The 20,693-nt window shown below is 41.2% G+C and overlaps 1 protein-coding gene across 6 annotated transcripts; it reads left to right on the top strand.

Moving 5' to 3' along the window:
• Positions 1–121: 121 nt before the first annotated feature.
• On the top strand, positions 122–13,883 carry LOC306987463 (uncharacterized protein). Of its 6 annotated transcripts, XR_013795165.1 has the most exons (10): positions 156–543; positions 4,774–5,010; positions 5,243–5,348; positions 5,545–5,665; positions 8,671–10,785; positions 11,139–11,307; positions 11,401–11,563; positions 12,139–12,298; positions 12,652–13,125; positions 13,226–13,883. XR_013795165.1 is itself a non-coding variant. In XM_079591752.1 (9 exons), the coding sequence occupies exons 2-9, from the start codon at positions 4,829–4,831 to the stop codon at positions 13,387–13,389; spliced, it is 3,147 nt and encodes a 1,048-aa protein (XP_079447878.1). In that variant the 5' UTR covers positions 122–543; positions 4,774–4,828; the 3' UTR covers positions 13,390–13,883. The 6 variants fall into 6 exon arrangements, 4 of the variants coding, with proteins under 4 accessions (XP_079447878.1, XP_079447875.1, XP_079447877.1 ...); XM_079591752.1 differs by lacking the exon at positions 12,139–12,298 and having other exon boundaries at positions 122–543; positions 11,145–11,307; positions 12,993–13,125; XM_079591749.1 differs by lacking the exon at positions 12,139–12,298 and having other exon boundaries at positions 135–449; positions 4,858–5,010; positions 12,993–13,125.
• Positions 13,884–20,693: the final 6,810 nt, after the last annotated feature.

Genomic DNA, 20,693 nt, shown 5'->3' with positions numbered 1-20,693 from the left:
TCTAACTGTTAAAATGCAACGAACGCAGCTTTTATTGACATTATCCAAACATCAGCCTCCGCGACGGCAGGTGGCGCTGTGAGTCACTACACCTCCGCGACGGCAGGTGGCGCTGTGAGTCACTACACCTCCGCGACGGCAGGTGGCGCTGCGTCGTTTGGCCGGAGCGGAAAAACAGAATGGAGGGAATTTTGTTTTGGATGACAGCGGTGTGAGGAAAACATTCTTGATCAGGATGGAACTTCATCCAAACAAAGACAAAAACAAAAACATGCTTAAGAACCTTTTGAGTCCTTTTCGCTGAGAGTTTAGACTGTGGAAACATGGCGTGGACGCAGTAGCTCACAGTAATGGCGCAGTTTAGCTCACAGTAATGGCGCAGTTTAGCTCACAGTAATGGCGCAGCTGGAGGCTCTGCTGATCGAGGCCGTCAGTGAGGCTGATGCCAGGTGAGGACGGACTTCAACTTAAATATAAGTGTCTATTTGTCACAAGGGCTTTATCTCAGTAACTATAACGTTTTGAGTCACGTTGTTTAACCTCGTACATTAGGATAACTTAAACTTCAGTGTCCTTGTAGATGTATAAAAGCAAAATCAAGTAAACAATAAAACCACGCTGTCTTATAATAAGATAATCATGAAAACAAAACGAAGAGTTTCCAGAAATGGCATGTTTGGATCAAGCTGTCACCTAAACACAAATTATTATTTTCCATTTCTGATGGTCAAAACAATTAACTGGTTTCATGCTTGAGCCTCTGTAATAAATATTTTACTTTAAAGTCATTATAGATAATTTTGTACATTTGAAACGGGATGTAACGGAGCTCTATGTGTCTTTTTATTGAACACTGATGGAGAAACCCTTTTTTGGAAAATAAATGTATGAGGTAATATTGAGATTATTGATTATACAAATCCTTTAATTAAAGTAAAACGTTTGTGTAATATGTAAGTTAATGCTTGATCAAAACACTTACTTGAACAAAGTTTGTACTATTTTCTGTTTCTTTTAATACATCAAATAATTTTATTTTTATTCAGTTAAAACACCTTCATTAATGTAGGCCTATGTCGATCTTAAATAAATAAAAAAGTAATTTAAAAACAAATGTAATATGGCTTTACTGTGATAACAATAACATGATAGCTATGATTATATAATATGACTAATACCATATTTTAAAAAATGACAGTTTAATTATAAATATGGTGATTATCTCTACATTTTTTACAATAACCATCTGAATGTAACCATGCCATGTCAAGAGCTGTACGAGTCCGCATTGGTCATTATTACTGTGGCTTCGGCTCCTAGATATTCTTCAGTTGTTGAACAACTGCTGATTTAGGCCTAATTACCTTCAACAAAACGGAAAATCATTAACAAGACCTTTGTTTCAAAATATATACTGTAATTGTATAGAGTTTCATTGGCTACATAAATCCGTAACATTTTAATAACATTAAATAGATCAAACTAGCACAGAATAGGGCTGTGCGATATAGCTAAAAATATAGCGGTATTGATAGTTATTGACATTTTTTATAACCTTTTTTTTTTTAAAGACAAGTAGAAAAGTTTGAATTTAAACCACTGTTTTTTATTTTATTTATCCACATTATTAAGGCAAACAACAAATTATATTAGTTTTAGCAGTCAATAATAAAATGTACACAAAAATATCTTCTCTATATGTCTTATTTTAAGATAAAAAAGTAAGCGTTAAAGAAACTCATGAACTTAAAATGTTACAAAATGTGTGCAATGTAAAAGTGTAAACGTAGAACAATCAAGGCGAACTTTGAGCTAGATCCACATCTGTAGCGGTGTAGCGGTTCACAAAATGCACGGTTCGATACGACACAGTGGTGTCACGGTTAGGTACATTTTCGATACAGCAAAAAGAAAGAAATGCCAAAGAAATTTCCTTGATTTAAAAAACAATAATACATTTTTTTTTATTTTTAAATAAGTGTGAGTTTTCCTACATCTTGAAACTTAGTTTTTATAAATGGGGGTAATCTTTGAAGGATGAACAAATAATGTTTTGGTCATCACATTAAAAATAACATTTAAATATGATAATATTTGAGTTTTGAAGTGCTGGAAAAAGATGTGACGTACTTGAAATCATTTTACTATTCCTACCTAACTTCCATGGTTACCTTACAGTTAGGGTTACTACAGTAAATCCATGGTGAATGTTGCAGTTCTGTGGATTTAAAGCCTATACCGTGTTTTCCGGACTATAAGTCGCTACGTATTATAAGTCGCATCAGTCAAAAAATGCGTTATGAAGAGGAAAAAAACATATATAAGTCGCACTGGACTATAAGTCGCATTTATTTAGAAATTTATTTAACAAAATCCAAGACCAAGAACAGACATTTAATCTGGAAAGGCGAGTTATTCAGCTGCACAACAGCACACAGAACACCAGCTGAATAGTGTCCGGTGTTTTAGCGTAACACATTAACAGTTATTCAGCTGCACAACAGCACACAGAACACCAGCTGAATAGTGTCTGGTGTGTTAGCGTAACACATTAACAGTTATTCAGCTACACAACAGCACACAGAACACCAGCTGAATAGTGTCTGGTGTGTTAGCGTAACACATTAACAGTTATTCAGCTGCACAACAGCACACAGAACACCAGCTGAATAGTGTCCGGTGTTTTAGCGTAACACATTAACAGTTATTCAGCTGCACAACAGCACACAGAACACCAGCTGAATAGTGTCCGGTGTGTTAGCGTAACACATTAACAGTTATTCAGCTGCACAACAGCACACAGAACACCAGCTGAATAGTGTCCGGTGTGTTAGCGTAACACATTAACAGTTATTCAGCTGCACAACAGCACACAGAACACCAGCTGAATAGTGTCTGGTGTGTTAGCGTAACACATTAACAGTTATTCAGCTGCACAACAGCACACAGAACACCAGCTGAATAGTGTCCGGTGTGTTAGCGTAACACATTAACAGTTATTCAGCTACACAACAGCACACAGAACAACAGCTGAATAGTGTCCGGTGTGTTAGCGTAACACATTAACAGTTATTCAGCTGCACAACAGCACACAGAACATATACCTGGGAGGCTGAATAGGCTAAACTAACATTAGCCAGCGAGTCCAACAAGTTACCGGTCAGCAAGTTCACCAGCTCCCGATCTCACTCCTCAACACTGAATACATCGAGTTCTTCCTTGGTGTCGCTTCTGAACAACTCCGCTAACTAGTGCGCCCTCTCGCGGCTGCAGACGGGAATGTTTTCTCTTGGTTCATCTCAGTTAGTATTAATTCATTTTTATAAATAAGTCGCACCTGACTATAAGTCGCAGGACCAGCCAAACTATGAAAAAAAGTGGGCCTTATAGTCCGGAAAATAAGGTAACTAGTTCATTCACGGCACAATGTGTCTCCTGGTTTCCACGTCAGCGCTGTTTGATCCGTTAATAACAGAGAAATCTGAATGCTCCTCACTAGATCTCGCAGCGATGTTATTACTTCAGTGGCGGATTCAAATGCTTTCTTTACTGGATCTGTTAGCGCTGTAGTAACAGTGTCGCTTGATCAAGATCGGCTCGCGCTGCACTGATATTGGTCCAAACCAGAGATGGGGACTCGAGTTTGAGACTCGGACTCGAGTGCGACTTCAGACTCGACTCGGACTCGAGCTGCGGGACTCGTGAACAATGTTTATTTTTAGGAAACGTCTGATGAGCTCGCTGTTATTCCCCTCCTTCCGTTATCTATAACCTGCCTACGTAACACGTACTGCGTATCTGCGCGGGCACACATGGGAGGACAACAAACATCGACTGCACCGGCCGCTGCTGTGCAGCCCTAACCCTAACCCTAACTTCACTAAAAGACTGCTTTAAAACTTTCACCTCAAACAGAAGGCACAAAGCCTTTCTTTAAAGTGAATTTCGTTTTGTATTTATTGTATCTAAATTTTAATCAATGTTTCATCAAACAATTGCCTGGATTTAAAGTCGGCATGAAATCAAAATTGACCCTATTTACTTTGTTTGCGGATATTACTAGACTTGTGGTGAACAATTAATCCGTGCAAGTTAATACACAGAAAAAAATAGTTTGCCGTGGTTATCTTTAATCAAGTCTGAAAAGTTACCTCCGGTCTGGAATGGGTATTTTTCTGATGTCGTAGGCTAGACGGCTTGGGTTGGTTAAACGCTTAACTCTGCTATGGGCGAGAGATGGAGAGGAGGAGCGCTAAAGTAAAACCCTCTGTTCAATATTCCCTTTCACTTACAACACTTGAGAAAAGTCGTTTGCAACTTCCGGTTCACGCGGACTTTAATAAATAAGAAGTAAATATAGCAGACAATATAATCACGACACGGAGCCGCCTGCGCGTGACGTCTCATAAATTAACCGAAACTCAGCGTATAAGGTAGGCTAGTCTACGTCACAGACCTGAAAAATATTGAACGCTATATTGAATTTTTTTTATAACGTTACCGACAATGGTGTACCGTCGATAAATACCGATACCGTTTTATCGCCCAGCCCTAGCACAGAATCAGCTTTGCGCTCGTGTCAAGGATCAGCCGAAGGGAAATGCGGATGTTCAGGAAAGGGTTGCAGTGAGTTTTGGTGGTTTAGAAGAGAATAAAATCAAAGGCGCCTGTAACATATTGCCTTATGTTGTGAAAGATGGCTTTTTAAACTTTAGATTTAGACGTTTTTAAATGTACCTTTATTGGATATTTCATGCAATGGCTATTCTGCAGTCAGGGTTAGTGCACAGCACTTGTGTTGGACTGTTGCGTGCTGTCCCGTGCAGATATGACCATGATCTTGCTATTGTTCTGCAGGTGTGTCGAGTCTCTGCTGTGTCGGGGTGCTAATCCGAATGGGATCGTCCGGGACGGCGTGGCAGCGGTTCACTTATCTGCAGGTAAAGAGTCTGAGAAAGGACTGCGTTGCCTGAAACTCCTCCTTCAGCACGGAGCCGACCCAAACCTCAGGTCCGTTATACCGTTACACACGAGTGTTGCACTGCCATGCTATGATCATATCAGTTACACGCTCAGACCTCTCTAGGAATGCTTGTCTATGATTGGTCATTCACGCCATTCAGTGTAATAATAGAATAATGCCCATGGCAAAGAAGTATTACTGAACACGCACCTGGTACACCAATGTTTCCTGCATAGCTGTGTTGAAGATGAAGTTGTTGTTTTTGTTTTTATTTTTTAGGAGTAGTGAGGATCTGACTCCATTACATATTGCTGCATCTTGGGGGTGTTTTCAGAATCTCAGATTACTCTTAAGGAACGGTGGAAACCCAAACCTCGCAGATCAAGTAAAGCATTCAGTGCATTAACATCTCCAGTATTGACCTGAATGGATGGAGGCCATCTGTATAGATCTAGACATTTAACTCTGTTTTTTAAATTAAGTGAAAGTTAAAAGTGACTTTTTAATTTTATAATTAAACTTTTTTTATACTATAGCTGAGTGAGGAACCTTATAAAAGTGTTTACTGCTTTTTTTTTTAGGATGGGAATAAACCATCTGATCTGGCAGAACAGGAGGAGAACAGTAAATGTGCTAGTCTTCTTCAAGAGTATGAATCCCACACATCCACAGAGGAACATGATGTACCCAAATTTCAATATTGTAAGATTTGTTGTTGTTATCGTTTAAGTTATTTATCAGGCCTCGTTCTAACACAGTTAGATTAAGGCCCCCCACTCTGCATATTTTGTATGTTTTACACCTGATTCAGCTTGTCAGGAGAGAGATCCATGAGCTGTGCTGTGTTCCCTACGCAGTTCACTGTTCCCTGCGCAGTTCAATGTTCCCTACGCAGTTCCCTGTTCCCTACGCAGTTCACTGTTCCCTGCGCAGTTCCCTGTTCCCTGCGCAGTTTCCTGTTCCCTGCGCAGTTCCCTGTTCCCTGCGCAGTTCCCTGTTCCCTGCGCAGTTCCCTGTTCCCTGCGCAGTTCCCTGTTCCCTACGCAGTTCCCTGTTCCCTGCGCAGTTCACTGTTCCCTACGCAGTTCCCTGTTCCCTGCGCAGTTCACTGTTCCCTGCGCAGTTCCCTGTTCCCTGCGCAGTTCCCTGTTCCCTGCGCAGTTCCCTGTTCCCTGCGCAGTTCCCTGTTCCCTGCGCAGTTCCCTGTTCCCTACGCAGTTCCCTGTTCCCTACGCAGTTCCCTGTTCCCTACGCAGTTCCCTGTTCCCTACGCAGTTCCCTGTTCCCTGCGCAGTTCAATGTTCCCTACCCAGTTCCCTGTTCCCTACGCAGTTCCCTGTTCCCTACGCAGTTCCCTGTTCCCTGCGCAGTTCCCTGTTCCCTGCGCAGTTCCCTGTTCCCTACGCAGTTCCCTGTTCCCTACGCAGTTCCCTGTTCCCTACGCAGTTCCCTGTTCCCTACGCAGTTCCCTGTTCCCTACCCTACGCAGTTCCCTGTTCCCTACGCAGTTCCCTGTTCCCTACGCAGTTCCCTGTTCCCTACGCAGTTCCCTGTTCCCTACGCAGTTCCCCGTTCCCTACGCAGTTCCCCGTTCCCTACGCAGTTCCCCGTTCCCTACGCAGTTCACCGTTCCCTACGCAGTTCCCCGTTCCCTACGCAGTTCCCCGTTCCCTACGCAGTTCCCCGTTCCCTGCGCAGTTCCCCGTTCCCTGCGCAGTTCCCCGTTCCCTGCGCAGTTCCCTGTTCCCTGCGCAGTTCACTGTTCCCTGCGCAGTTCCCTGTTCCCTACGCAGTTCCCTGTTCCCTACGCAGTTCCCTGTTCCCTACGCAGTTCCCTGTTCCCTGCGCAGTTCACTGTTCCCTACGCAGTTCCCTGTTCCCTGCGCAGTTCCCCGTTCCCTGCGCAGTTCCCCGTTCCCTGCGCAGTTCCCCGTTCCCTGCGCAGTTCCCCGTTCCCTGCGCAGTTCCCCGTTCCCTGCGCAGTTCCCCGTTCCCTGCGCAGTTCCCCGTTCCCTACGCAGTTCCCTGTTCCCTGCGCAGTTCCCTGTTCCCTACGCAGTTCCCTGTTCCCTACGCAGTTCCCTGTTCCCTGCGCAGTTCCCTGTTCCCTGTTCCCTGCGCAGTTCCCTGTTCCCTGCGCAGTTCCCTGTTCCCTGCGCAGTTCCCTGTTCCCTGCGCAGTTCCCTGTTCCCTACGCAGTTCCCTGTTCCCTGCGCAGTTCCCTGTTCCCTACGCAGTTCCCTGTTCCCTGCGCAGTTCCCTGTTCCCTGCGCAGTTCACTGTTCCCTACGCAGTTCCCTGTTCCCTGCGCAGTTCCCTGTTCCCTGCGCAGTTCCCTGTTCCCTACGCAGTTCCCTGTTCCCTACGCCGTTCACTGTTCCCTACGCCGTTCACTGTTCCCTACGCAGGTCCTTGTTCCCTACGCAGTTCACTGTTCCCTACGCAGTTCCCTGTTCCCTGCGCAGTTCCCTGTTCCCTGCGCAGTTCCCTGTTCCCTACGCAGTTCCCTGTTCCCTACGCAGTTCCCTGTTCCCTACGCAGTTCCCTGTTCCCTACGCAGTTCCCTGTTCCCTACGCAGTTCCCTGTTCCCTACGCAGTTCCCCGTTCCCTGCGCAGTTCCCCGTTCCCTGCGCAGTTCCCCGTTCCCTACGCCGTTCACTGTTCCCTACGCCGTTCACTGTTCCCTACGCAGGTCCTTGTTCCCTACGCAGTTCCCTGTTCCCTACGCAGTTCCCTGTTCCCTGCGCAGTTCCCTGTTCCCTACGCAGTTCCCTGTTCCCTACGGCGTTCACTGTTCCCTACGCAGTTCCCTGTTCCCTACGCAGTTCCCTGTTCCCTGCGCAGTTCCCTGTTCCCTACGCAGTTCCCTGTTCCCTACGCAGTTCCCTGTTCCCTGCGCAGTTCCCTGTTCCCTGCGCAGTTCCCTGTTCCCTGCGCAGACTATCAAATCGCGATGAATTCGATTCTTACCATTTTTAATTGATTATTGACCGAAAACAACGATTGACAATTCAAAAATAAGTTTCACGATCGATGCATATGCTGCATCAGAATTTGCATTCGATGCAGAAAATGAGTGAATCGTAGGATAGGATTACAATAGTAAATTGTCATATTTAAAGTGCTGTGTGGTAACTGTCTGTTTTGATGTTTGACATGAAAATAAACATAATTTGTAAAATCTAATATAACCAAATTGCTTTTTTGATCTGACTGAAGTGACCCACTCAGAAGGGTCTTGCGACCCACCAGTTGAGAAACACTGCTCTAAGCTGTTCCTAATCATCTCTAATAGAGTGAATGGAATATGTTGCCAAAAAATAGTTGTCAGTTCATGATACTTTCTTATCTGTTGATTTGAATACTTAACATAGGCCTACATTGCTGTTAAGAATAGCTAAAATACACCCTTGAGTCTGTTTAAAGCCTTCTATTGGTCATGTTGTATTATTTATTTTGGCCATCGGTATTGGTGATGGGTATCAGCCGATACTTGTTTCAGTGATCGATGATCAACCCTTAAAATCCTGATTGGAGCTTCTTACTAAATATGTAAAGAGTGATTCCGCCAGGATCAGAATTGGGAACCACAGTTCTAAAAGAAGTGTTCCATGAAAGTCAAAGACAATACATTGCTTTGTCTATTGTTTGTGTATGGAGAACAAATTATACCATCATAATATTCTGTATTCTTCCTTTTTTCTAGCAATCCTTTCTGGCCAGTCCATGAGTGACAGTTCGTTCAGTCCAGAAGCGTCAGTGCTGATTCCTCCTGGAGCAGAACCACTGAGCAGCACAAGACTGTCCTCGTTTTCCAGACACAGTGGAAAACCTTTGAACAGAGAAAGTCAGGCTTTCTGGCTCTCAGATATGTCAGATCTTGAGTCACATGATTCTAATATTTGGAATAATGGTGAAATTTGTAAAGAGTTACCCATATTGTCTAGTACTTGTCATTCTGTCGTGGACAAGAAGGCCAATCCAGGGTTAATATCTGAACATCAGCATCAAGCCACAGATAGTGACTGTGATGTTTTGTTGTCTCAGAATATCCCTGTTCGTTCTCAACAGGAAAACCGGAGGAGTGTCACCTTCAGAGGAACTATTGATTATTTGCCTATTATCGGACAAGATGATCATCTGCAGTTCTCTCTCGACCAGTCTAGTGATCTTACATTAGATCTTTCTGAATACCCTGATTTCCTAGATAATAAACGTATGGCTACTGTCTTACAGAATCAGGGAATCGATGTCACGTATCCCGATGATGTATTCATTTTTTCTAAAGTCAACACATTGGAAGATGAATTTGATAAGACTGTTGTGGGGCCTGTACCACTTGATGATGATGATGATGATGATGAATTTAAGAGCGTCATCCAGCCCCTCGTTAGTAGTGGCTCTAGTGAGTACAATAGCTGTGGCAGTGAACCATACCAGAGCCCAACTGAAGGTTCTGTGGAAAATGGGTTGCCTAGTACTAAAGACAATGGAAATTCTCCTTTGACCAAACCCTGTGTCCAGAAATCCGAATCGACTGTAGGACAGAGTGGGTTAGTTTTTAGTGTTAGAAATGCACGCCTTTCCTTTGTTGGAGATGGAAACAGACACCTGCCAGAAGGAGTCAGGAGTCATATTAAAGAAGCGAGTTTATCTGCAATTGGTGGAAATGCTGGTAAAATTGAGGTGGCCAGTAATGAAACTGATATTCCAAGTCCATTTGTCACTGGGAGAACAAGGTCCAGATTGAGTCGTCATTCAGAGAGAATGAGCCAAAAACTGCCCTCCTTACAAACCAGCTCTTGCCTCTTTGAACAGACGCTACCCACCGTTACCCGTTTGCGACGCAACACAGTTAAGTCACCATATGGGACGTCAAAGCACAGTCTTGAGGAAGATGGCTTCAATGGAGAAAGCAAAATGGAGGATGTTGACTCGCAGTTGAGCTCTCTAAAGTTATCTGTGAGCTCAGATGGCCAAAGCCAAGCTGACACGCAAATGTTATCCGAGAGCATGGCTGATACAGTCTTAATTTCTGAAAGGACTGTTGAATCACAGTTGGAAACGAGTGCCAGTGAGGCTGGTAATAAGGTTATCACTCCTGTTTGTTACAAAGGGTTAGTAGATCATTTGACTGATGTTCAAGAAGTGAAGCAAACCACAACAGAAACGCCACAGTTCATCCCTACTGCTCTAGGAAACAAAGAGTCCTGTGTTACATGTGGACTTGCTTCTCAAGGGTCTTTGCCATTTCAGGTAAATAACTCAGAATCTCCTTCCAGTTTGACGTATGAATCCCCAAAAGCACAGAAGAATCCATGTGCTAATTCAGGGCGCTCTGGATGTACACCTCGGTATAGCATGAGCCGACTGTCAGTCCACTCGTCACGACAGACACTGGCAAACCTTACGTGCACATTTGGTGGACAGCCTTCAACTACTGATACCGATGAATTTGTGGAATACCTTTATACTGACACTGAAGAGGGCCATAAGTTCATTGAGACCCATGTTCCTCCAACGGCCAATACCTCCTTAAGCTCTAGCATAAGCACCAGTAACTCTGAAGACACACTTCTTTATGATTGGCGCTCGCTTCAGCTCGGGTCTACAAGTCCAGACCGTAACAAAGAAAGCTGTCGTCCCAAACAGGAGGATGTTGGAGTAAGTGGCTTAACCGACAAGGAACTCAGAAACAAGTTAATTGAAATGGGAGAAGATCCAGGACCCATAAACAGTCAAACCCGCCCACTGTACGTGCAGAAGTTGAAGAGATCCCTTCAGAACCCCAGAATCCCTCTGAGCCCCACTAATTTCAGTGGTAAGTACAGAAAATAAAATGCATAACATAACATAAAGCCAAGGTACTCAACAGGTGGCCATCTGGCCCATGAGCTTTTACGTGATTTTATTACAATTGGCCCTCAAAGGTCACATTAATCAAGCTTTTAATTTGCTGATACATACATTGAGGAAAAATATATTCTCGGTTGGCGCCACTTATTGTGCAGGCGTGAATTAGAAGAAGCCAAACAATTGTTTCGCGTTGTTTGAAAACACCATTTGCTAAGCGATTCGCTAAGCTTTATCGCATCACGCTCATTGTGAAAGGGCCTTTACTAGTTGAGTTCCTCTGGAATAAAGAGTAGACTTTATCATGCATTTCTTTCTCAGCTGCAGGTTACAGCCCAGAACTCGAAAATGCACTTCACAGATTCCTGCTTCCTCACTGTCAAGCTGATGAGCTCGCTCTTTGTGAGCAGTTTGATAAGCCAGATCAGAATAAGAGATGGCGTGAGGGTTTCATTAAGTCCAGCTTTAACTACCTGCTGCTTGACCCACGGCATGTATTTTCTTTCACATTTTGTTGCCTTTATTTGAACAATGACTTTCCTTTTATTGTTTACTAACATTTTCTCCCACTGCTGTTTTATAGAGTGACAAAGAATCTACCATATCGAAGTCAATCCATGATCCCTAAAGAATGTTTTCAGACGTTCATCAATGCGGTTTTCTATGTTGGGAAGGGCAAGCGTTCGAGACCTTACAGTCACCTCTATGAAGCTCTGGAATATTTCAAAGGAGACAAGACCTCCAAGGTCAGATGTGTCCTTATTTGATCATTCTTTTTGTGTGATATTTAGTCAATGATGAATGAAGAGAAAATCTTTGTAATGAAGAGTTACAATCTTTAAAGATCTAGGGAATGGAACGTAATATTCAGACATTACATTACTGCTGGTAAAATGGGATGAGCAGAAATAACCATGGATACATTGGTATCATTGCCAAAAGTCAGTACATTTTTCACAAAAAGCCAAAGCCACTAGTTACAGTGCTTGAGCTATTTACAATGTGGAAAAGACACATAAAGAAAGGGAAGAAACTAAATACAAATAACGTTGAGAAAAGGAACCTGAGTGGCACCAAGTTACAGAACCAAATAAAACCAAATAATTCCCTTAAAGCTATTCCTCAAGCCCTCTAAACTACCGAATTGAATAAACTGAATTGTTCGGTGTGTGTGATGCCCTAAATAACCTACTCTAGCTACATAAAACAAAAATACAAGGGGTGGCGCACACTCCTTACCTAGTGTGTCTAACACTTGACCTTACTACGCGCACAGTGTATATCGCACATCTGCTTATCTGTTCTCTTTTCCACCACAAAGGAACAACAACCTCTGTCAAATAGCGCCATAAAGCCCAGACAATAAAGTAATGAGTGCTAGATTCACAGAATGGGATACGAAAACAAATGATGACAAAAGGTACACAACTAAAGGTACACAACTCAAACCACAGAACACACACACTGCTCCACCACACGAGGCACGCTGGAAGGCTTTAAACCAGCAGGGCGGCAGCGGATTGGACGGAGAGAAGACGACTGATGATGACTGACAGGTGACACGGGACCTGAGAGCAAGATATTGAAAACAAAAATACACATCAGCATTCATTTATAATACATAATAGCGTTTCACCAAACGTGTCTGTTTTCATCTCACCCTGCTACAACACCGATGATTTACATGATGTACTAACGCCATGTCCGTCCCACAGCAAAACAAAAAACACAGAGACTGAGTGAACTCAATCTCACGTCTTACTCAATACAAACAACAGGGTCGGTGTCTGTAACTTAGGAAAACAAACAACAAATTTTGTCTTGTTTCCAACAGATATTCTATCAAAGCTTGTGGGAACCATAGACTGTACAAAACAACACTTCAACATCAACTTAGCAACACGTTAGTGTTGCATATCCGTTTAAACTATAATATCGGATTGTGCTGGCTCTATAATATAACATAAAATGTGTTAGAAGTTTACTTACGGGTTGTGAATTTGAGGTCTGATTGAATAATGTAGACTGCAGCATCTTTGATGAGTGGCTTCTTTGATAAACCGGCATTGAACTGTGACGGATTGACGAAGCAGTAGCTTTATAGTACCGTTCTTGCTCACGGTTCTTATATTAATGATAAATTCTATGATGGTATTTTTCTCTCGATGTCTCCAGAAACTCTGCTCAAAAGTGCAGCACATCCTGCAGGTCTGGGACGCTGGGCACGGAGTAATATCTCTGCACTGTTTCCAAAACGTCATTGCTGTGGAAGCGTACACGCGCGAGGCTTGTATGGTGGATGCCATTGGTAAAGAGATCTGAAATTGGATAGCTATAAATGTTTTTGCAAACACATTTCCATCTTAATGTCATCATTGTTAATTGTTCTCATGTTGATCTTCTATCAGGGCTGAAGATGCTCACAAACCAGAAAAGAGGAGACTACTATGGTGTTGTGTCCACTTGGTCTGTGCGGAGAAAACGGGAGTTAGGCGTTCACCTGCTTTATCGGGCGATGCAGATCTTCTTAGCTGAAGGAGAACGACAGCTTCGACCCGCCGACATCAGATGAACCATAGACACTGTGGCATTACACAAACTCTAAAAGTGAAGCATATGCTTTTTTTCACTATTTTTATAACACTGGCATATTGCTATTGTAATATCAATACATATCAGCATGTTATCATTTAATGAGGACCAGCTACTGATCAGTAAATAAAAAATACAAACCACAGATCAGCAGTTCATATTCCAAATAAAATTAAATGTTTTTTTTTTATTTTTTTTATTAAAACTCATTGCCATGGTTATTCCACTATTCTAATGCAAAAAATGAGCAGCATGCTGCGGTGGCTTATTGCAAATGTCATTACATAAATAATTTTGACAGTTTTTAAATCCTCATTCATTTTGTGAAATTAGGCGTTAGATATAAATCTGTAAAATTACTCTCTTTTTTTTTAGTTTTTATATGACGTGTGTTAGAGCTGATTGTTAGCTGATTAACCTAGTTGGTTCTACTTTAGAATTTCTTCATTATGTAAATAAAAAAGTGAAAGAATATTTCTGAGTTGATTATTTAATGGAAGACAAAAGAGGAAAAAATTTAATAAGTGACTTACATTCATTTGAATGTATATATATTTTTTATCATTTCATGTTTTCTTTGGTAATTAAACCTATGACTGGCTATGCTATCACCATGTTTTACTGTTTGAGCAACAGGAACCCATTGGTGTTGAATATCATTGTCCTGAAATAGATTGTATTGCATATATCTGACAAAAACTATATATTATATCTGACTTAAGGTGATATCCTATCTCCATGACTTAGAGAAGTTGTTCCAAGAAGTCACTATCACTGCTTTGACCACCGTGGGCCCAGGAATAATGGGATCTTCTCTTATTACCGCACAGCATTACCAGACATGGCTCCCAAGTTGATCTTTGCATGAATGTTTATCATAATGTTAATTACACATTTATGTGTTAAGAAATTCAGTCACTTCCTAATTCTAGACAAATAATCATTCCAAACCCATATGACCTTCACAAGAGATGTTTGCATCCTCAGTTTAACTGCAGCATTTTTGCATAATGAAATATTATGCCTAATGTACTTTTGTGTTGCACTGAAGAAAGTCATACAGGTTCAGATGATATTATTCTAAACTAAATTGTGTCCAGTGCAAATCTTTAAAAAGAAAAGTTTAGTATAGAAGAACTAATTGCATTTATTCATTGAGCAGACGCTTTTATTCAAAGCGATTTAGAAATGTGGAACATCACAAGCAATGTCAAAATCCAACGGCAGTCATATTACACAATGCCAAGTACAAGATGGATCATTTCACAAGCTTTTTTAAAGAAACAAATCAGAGTTTTATGTATTTAATAAATACATAGTAAGTGCCTTCGTTTATGATTGTGAATTAGTTGTGTTTGCAGAAATGGCGTGTCTTTTGCTGGCTTCACGTGCTATTGGAATAATCACAAATACTAGTTTCCTATTTAAGAAATTGGACATGAACGGCCGCTCAATTTAAAATTTGAATGTGATGAGCTAGTAATCACGACTTCAGAAGTAGGAAATGTCCAATAGCACGTGGAGGCAGCATTGGTCTGGTTCTTGAAAGCTGGGATGGCCTCAGCAGATCTGTCGGAGTTTTTCAGCTCATTCTGTCGGAGAGGAACAGAATAGTGATGATCAACCAGGTGATGATTTTTCAGTGACCAGAAATAAATGGAAGGAAACCAGAAGGACTTCTGGAATGATACTGGAAGTAGTAAAATAATTAGTTTGTTATGGTTAGCAGTGTAAGTGAAATAGCGGCGTAAGAGCATCAATAAAGCTGGCAAATTACAACCCTTACTGACAAGTCTTATAAAGCACACAAGTGCTAATGTTCCAGTGCACTATGCGGATGCGACAATTAACATGAGCTCATTTCAAAAGACCATCGAAAGGGGTTTGAGTGATAAACAATTAAAATCTTAACCAATCACAAAGGTTTATTTAATGCTCCCAGTGTTATATTTCAACCACAATGCATTGTGGACATCCTAATACATGGTCAAAAGTCCCTTTATCAAATATATTAAGTAAGTATTAAAAAAGTTCCAACCTACCTTTCATATAAATCCTGACAGAGAAACACATGACAGACGAGCAGCAGGTGAATGAAAAACACACCAAAACAGTAGATCAAAATAATTTCTTCCTTTTTACATTAAATCTTTCTAAATTTCAACTGAAGAGTAAAACTTAGTCAGCTAAACTTGGCTACTTTGCACAATTTAATAAAAACAGCTCAAACAAGCCACCGAATGCAACATGCTCGTACTAGCAGAAAAACCAGAATAGCTTATGGAAATCACTTTTATATATTTGCTGTGGTGCATCATGGGAGGTGGGAGACACCAAGTGTAGAAGATGAAGGGGGTTGTTTGTTGTTTAAAAATAAAAATTAAACAGCTTTTCAATTAGCAAATATGTATAAATGGCAGTTAAATAGTAATTTGTGGATTAGGGAATGTACAAAAAAAGCTTTTTTTATATTGAGAATTGGTTATTTGGTGAATTGAATTCCTGGTTGTTTGTATGTCTATCAATGGTTGTGCCCATGAGTATAAATGCCCACAAGCTGAGCTTGCACAGGATGGTTGTCTGTCTGTGATGGAAGCTGGAGAGTGAGAAAGCTGCTGAAGGTTGGAATAGTGAGAGTGGAAAATCTGTATATTTGATGCTTTCACAGACAGGGCTTAAGCCTAGTCTCAGACTTCAATGGATGGGTGTGATGTTTTAACTGCAAGTAACTTGCACTGACACATCATACTGTCAGTACCATTATTCTGTTTCAAGATGCAAACTGGTAATGCTTTTTTTTCTTTCTAATGTATGTTCATAAAGGCTACTTAAGTCTTAATTTAGCTGAAGCCTTATCCTGGCTTTGGCTTTTTCAATTTGCTTAATTTGTTTTGTAGATCATTTACCCTGCCTATATTTGTTAATGTAAATAATATATAACATTCTTATTGTGTTTAAGTGTAATAAATCAATCAGAAGCTTTTTTTTGCAGGTGGAGAAAGTATATATTTTTTCATTCTTGCATTTCTTTCATCTTCACTGGTATTTATTTATTGTTTTTCAGATGCTTCATTGTCACTGGAAAAGGGTGAGTAACATTCAGCTACATCCCACACAAACCTGTAGGGTTTATCCCACCGCTCTTCAGATTTAGTATTTTGAGTTAGAACCATTTCTAATAAGGACTGTCTTTGTGTACCTAAAAGGTGTAAAGGGACTTGTTTTATTTTAATCCTAAACACTTGAGTCCTTTGGATCTGTGCAAGTATTTGAACATTGAATTAATAAATTATTTGTTCTTAATATTTAATAACTTAAGTTTTCCCTATTTTACAAGCACATCATTTTATTGACTGTAATACATTTAGACTGTCTTATTTAGTTGTATACCCATGTATGGGAGGTCGTATTGGGCTGTGTGTTTTACATATGGGTTGATTGGTTTAGATTTTTCTTTGGGTTTGATTTGTTCCTCCCATGTGGTGTTTTCCAGTTTATGATTCCAGGTTGATTTGTTTTATTTGGAGTCATGATTATCCTTGTCTTCTTCTATATTTAATTTAATTTATTATTTGTCTGCTTAATTAATCAGAATTTTAGATTAATGATTCATTTTCTTTAATTGTATTCTTTTCATTTGATTCTGATTTGTTTGGAGAATTGTTTTCGTTTCTTTTGAAAATTTTCTTTAAGTTTTTGTTCCCACTTTATATTAAGTGGCTTTAACTACTATGTACAGACATTGAAATTAATCATTTGATACAATGGACTTATTGTGTACATATATGTTTTAACGTTGTACTTATATTTTTAAAACGCCTGATTGTAATTACAGCGGCAATTCATTTATGTACTTACATTTGTAATTACACTGTTGACCCTTCCCTTACACCTTAAACCACCCTTAAACTTACCCATACACCACACCTGTCCCTAACCTTACCCGTATCACACCTCAATAGCAGAAAAGGTATTTTACAATACAACATGAACACAATAAGTACATTGTACTTAAAGCCACTTAATATAAAGTGGGACCAAGTTTTTATTCCTATCCATTTGGAGTTGAATTGTGGGGGTTTATTTTTTATTTTTTTTATTAATAACATTGTTACCAACCAAGTCATTTCAACCATATTGCTGGAGAGGAACGGTACTTGTCATTTAATAAAGTATATCAACCTTCTTTTATACTCTGGCTTCTAGATCATTAGGGCCCAAGCCTTGAAAAGGCGAAGGCCCTATTGTTTTTCTTAGGATTATTATTTTTTATTATTATTATTCTTTATTATTATTATTTTACTACCTTTTGGGCACTTTTGGGGGCCTTAACGTGCTCAAAAACTCTTGAAACTTTGCACAAATGTCAGAACCCGCGGCCATTAGAGCCGGACTGAAGCTGGGACCCGGGCGTGGCAGGGGGGCTCGCCAGCGCCCCCTGGAATGGGATTCAAAAACATGTCCATATCTCAAACACGCTTGCATGTAATAATATGAAACTCGGTACACGTATAGATCTCATCGGGCCGAACAACTTTCGTGCTCTAAGTTTTACGCCAGTCCAACAGGAAGTCGGTTATTATGGGTTGTATGGAAACGCATGTTCTGGCATTTGAAACACTTGTCCTAGAGAAGTTATCGGATGACCACGAAACTCGGTGTGCATGAAGTCAAGACATGGAGGATGATAAATTACGAGGGGATTTTTGATATCTCGAACGGTTTGGCCGTGGCGAGGAAACAAATTTATGGCGAATATTGGAAACAGGAAGTGTGTTATAACTTCTGCATACATTAATTGATCTTGATGAAACTTCAGCAGTGTGTTCGCTGTAAGAGGCCGATCACAGGGATGTGACTATTGTGAGTCAAAGTTATAGCGCCACCAACTGGCAGCAGTAAGTGTGTCACTTTCAAAATGCTTTGAAATCACCCACTTATTTTTACCCGATTTGCTTCAAACTTTATGTGTATAATGTAAACACACGGCAGATGTAGACCTGTGAAAGGATTATTGATATCTTAAATACTGTTGCCATGGCAATGCATCAAACTTTAATATTCTTTTTGGATGCATTTGAGGCTCTTAACATGCTTCAAATTGCATGAAACTCAACATGCATTTGACATTTATTGCCTAGTACACTTGTTTAAAGTTTCAGAAACGGGCGTGGTAAGGGGCTCAGTAGCGCCACCTTTAGTCAAAAATGGGGTATTAGTTTTACCTACAGTAACAAAAATCGGTATTTATATTTATCTCCCCGAGCCGGACAACTTTCTAATTTACAGTCATTAGCTCCGACCAACAGGAAGTCAGATATTTTGGTTTGAATGTGATTTGATGGGAATTTTGCCAGTCTCTCTCAGTGTCTGTGTGTGAGAGAGAGGAGGGGGGGCTTTATTTTAACCCTTTCTCTGCTGTGTGCAAAATCTCGGGCACTTTTGGGGCCCTTAACGTGGTCGAAAACTCTTGAAACTTTGCACACAGGTCAGAACCTGCGGCCATCAGGGCCGGGCTGAAGCTGGTACCCGGGCGTGGCAGGGGGGCTCAACAGCGCCCCCTTTAACGGGGTCCGAAAACTTGGTCCATATATCAAACTGAATATTGCATGAATTAGTATGAAACTCGGTACACATATAGATCTCATCGGGCCGAACAACTTTCGTGCTCTAAGTTTTACGCCAGCCCAACAGGAAGTCGGCTATTATGGGTTGTATGAAAACGCACGCCCCTGGAATTTTATATACTCCAAGAAATTTAATTTGATCTTCACCAAACTCGGTCAGCATGAAGTAAAGACATTGAGGATGCTAAATTGCGGATGGCTTTTTGATATCTCGAACGGTTTGGCCGTGGCGAGGAAACAAATTTATGGCGAGAAAAGAGAAACACGATGTGTTATAACGTCTTCATACATTAATTGATCTTGATGAAACTTCAGCATTGTGCTCGCTGTAAGAGGCCCATCACATGGATGTAACTAATGTGAGTCAAAGTTATAGCGCCACCAACTGGCAGCAAGAAGCGTGTTACTTTCAAGATGCTTTTGACAAAAGTGGGGGGTTAGTTTTACCTACAGTAACGAAACTTGGAATGTATATTGTGCACATCGAGCCGGACAACTTTCTAATTTACAGTCATTAGCTCTGACCAACAGGAAGTCAGATATTTTGGTTTGAATGTGGTTTTGTCTCTCTCTGCCTCTCTCTGCCAGAGTTCCCCCTGCCATTCTGTGTGTGTGAGTGAGTGTGTGTGTGTGTGGAGAGGGGAGGGCACACACACAGACAGCCCCCCCCCCCCATTGTGTGTGTCTGTGTGGGGAGGGGAGGGAGGGCACACACACAGACAGCCCCCCCTGTCTGTGTGTGTGGGGAGGGGAGGGAGGGCACACACACAGACAGCCCCCCCTGTCTGTGTGTGTGGGGAGGGGAGGGAGGGCACACACACAGACAGCCCCCCCTGTCTGTGTGTGTGGGGAGGGGGGCAGAAAGACTCTATTAAAAATAGGTATATTGTGCCATCTAGTGTTTTATACTATGTATATGTGTTTTTTTCTTTTAAACAAGTGTTTTAAAGTACAGTAATTTTAATGAATATATATACCACACTTCATAGGAATTTTCGGTGTTGTGTACTTACAATGGCTGCTGATTTCATGTGTCCGTTAAGTCCATGAGACTGTAGGGTGTCTAATTTTTCATTTTAGGTTTCAGAAGGGTGTTCACGCATCCTTTGTGGTTGATATGTGCCCTCGATGTGCACTTTTGCAGAACCCACACTGATGCAAGCTCTAAAGCAGACTTCTTCTCGACAGTCAAAGCGGAGTTACGATATTGCCCGTCGTGCACAGGAACCCTAAAGGCACCGGGGTGGCGGGTTTTATATATATAATATATATATATATATATATATATATATATATATATATATATATATATATATATATATATATATATATATAAATAAATATAGCTGAAAGCAGCGATGGAGGGCCCAAGCCGGTGGCACCGCCACCTCGGTGCCTTTAGTGCAACTAAAGGCACCGGGGTGGCGGTGCCACCGGCTTGGGCCCGTAATCGCTGCTTGCAGCTATATTTAGGGCCCAAGCCTTGAAAAGGCGAAGGCCCTATTGTTTTCCAAAGGATTATTATTTATTAGGGCCCAAGCCTTGAAAAGGCGAAGGCCCTATTGTTTTCCTTCGGATTATTATTTATTATTATTATTATTCTTCTTTATTATTATTATTATTTTACTACCTTTTGGGCACTTTTGGGGGCCTTAAC

Source organism: Phoxinus phoxinus (genome assembly GCF_949152265.1).
Source record: "Phoxinus phoxinus genome assembly, chromosome: 19".
NCBI lineage: Eukaryota > Metazoa > Chordata > Actinopteri > Cypriniformes > Leuciscidae > Phoxinus > Phoxinus phoxinus.
This window is presented reverse-complemented; position numbering and strand designations above follow the sequence as displayed.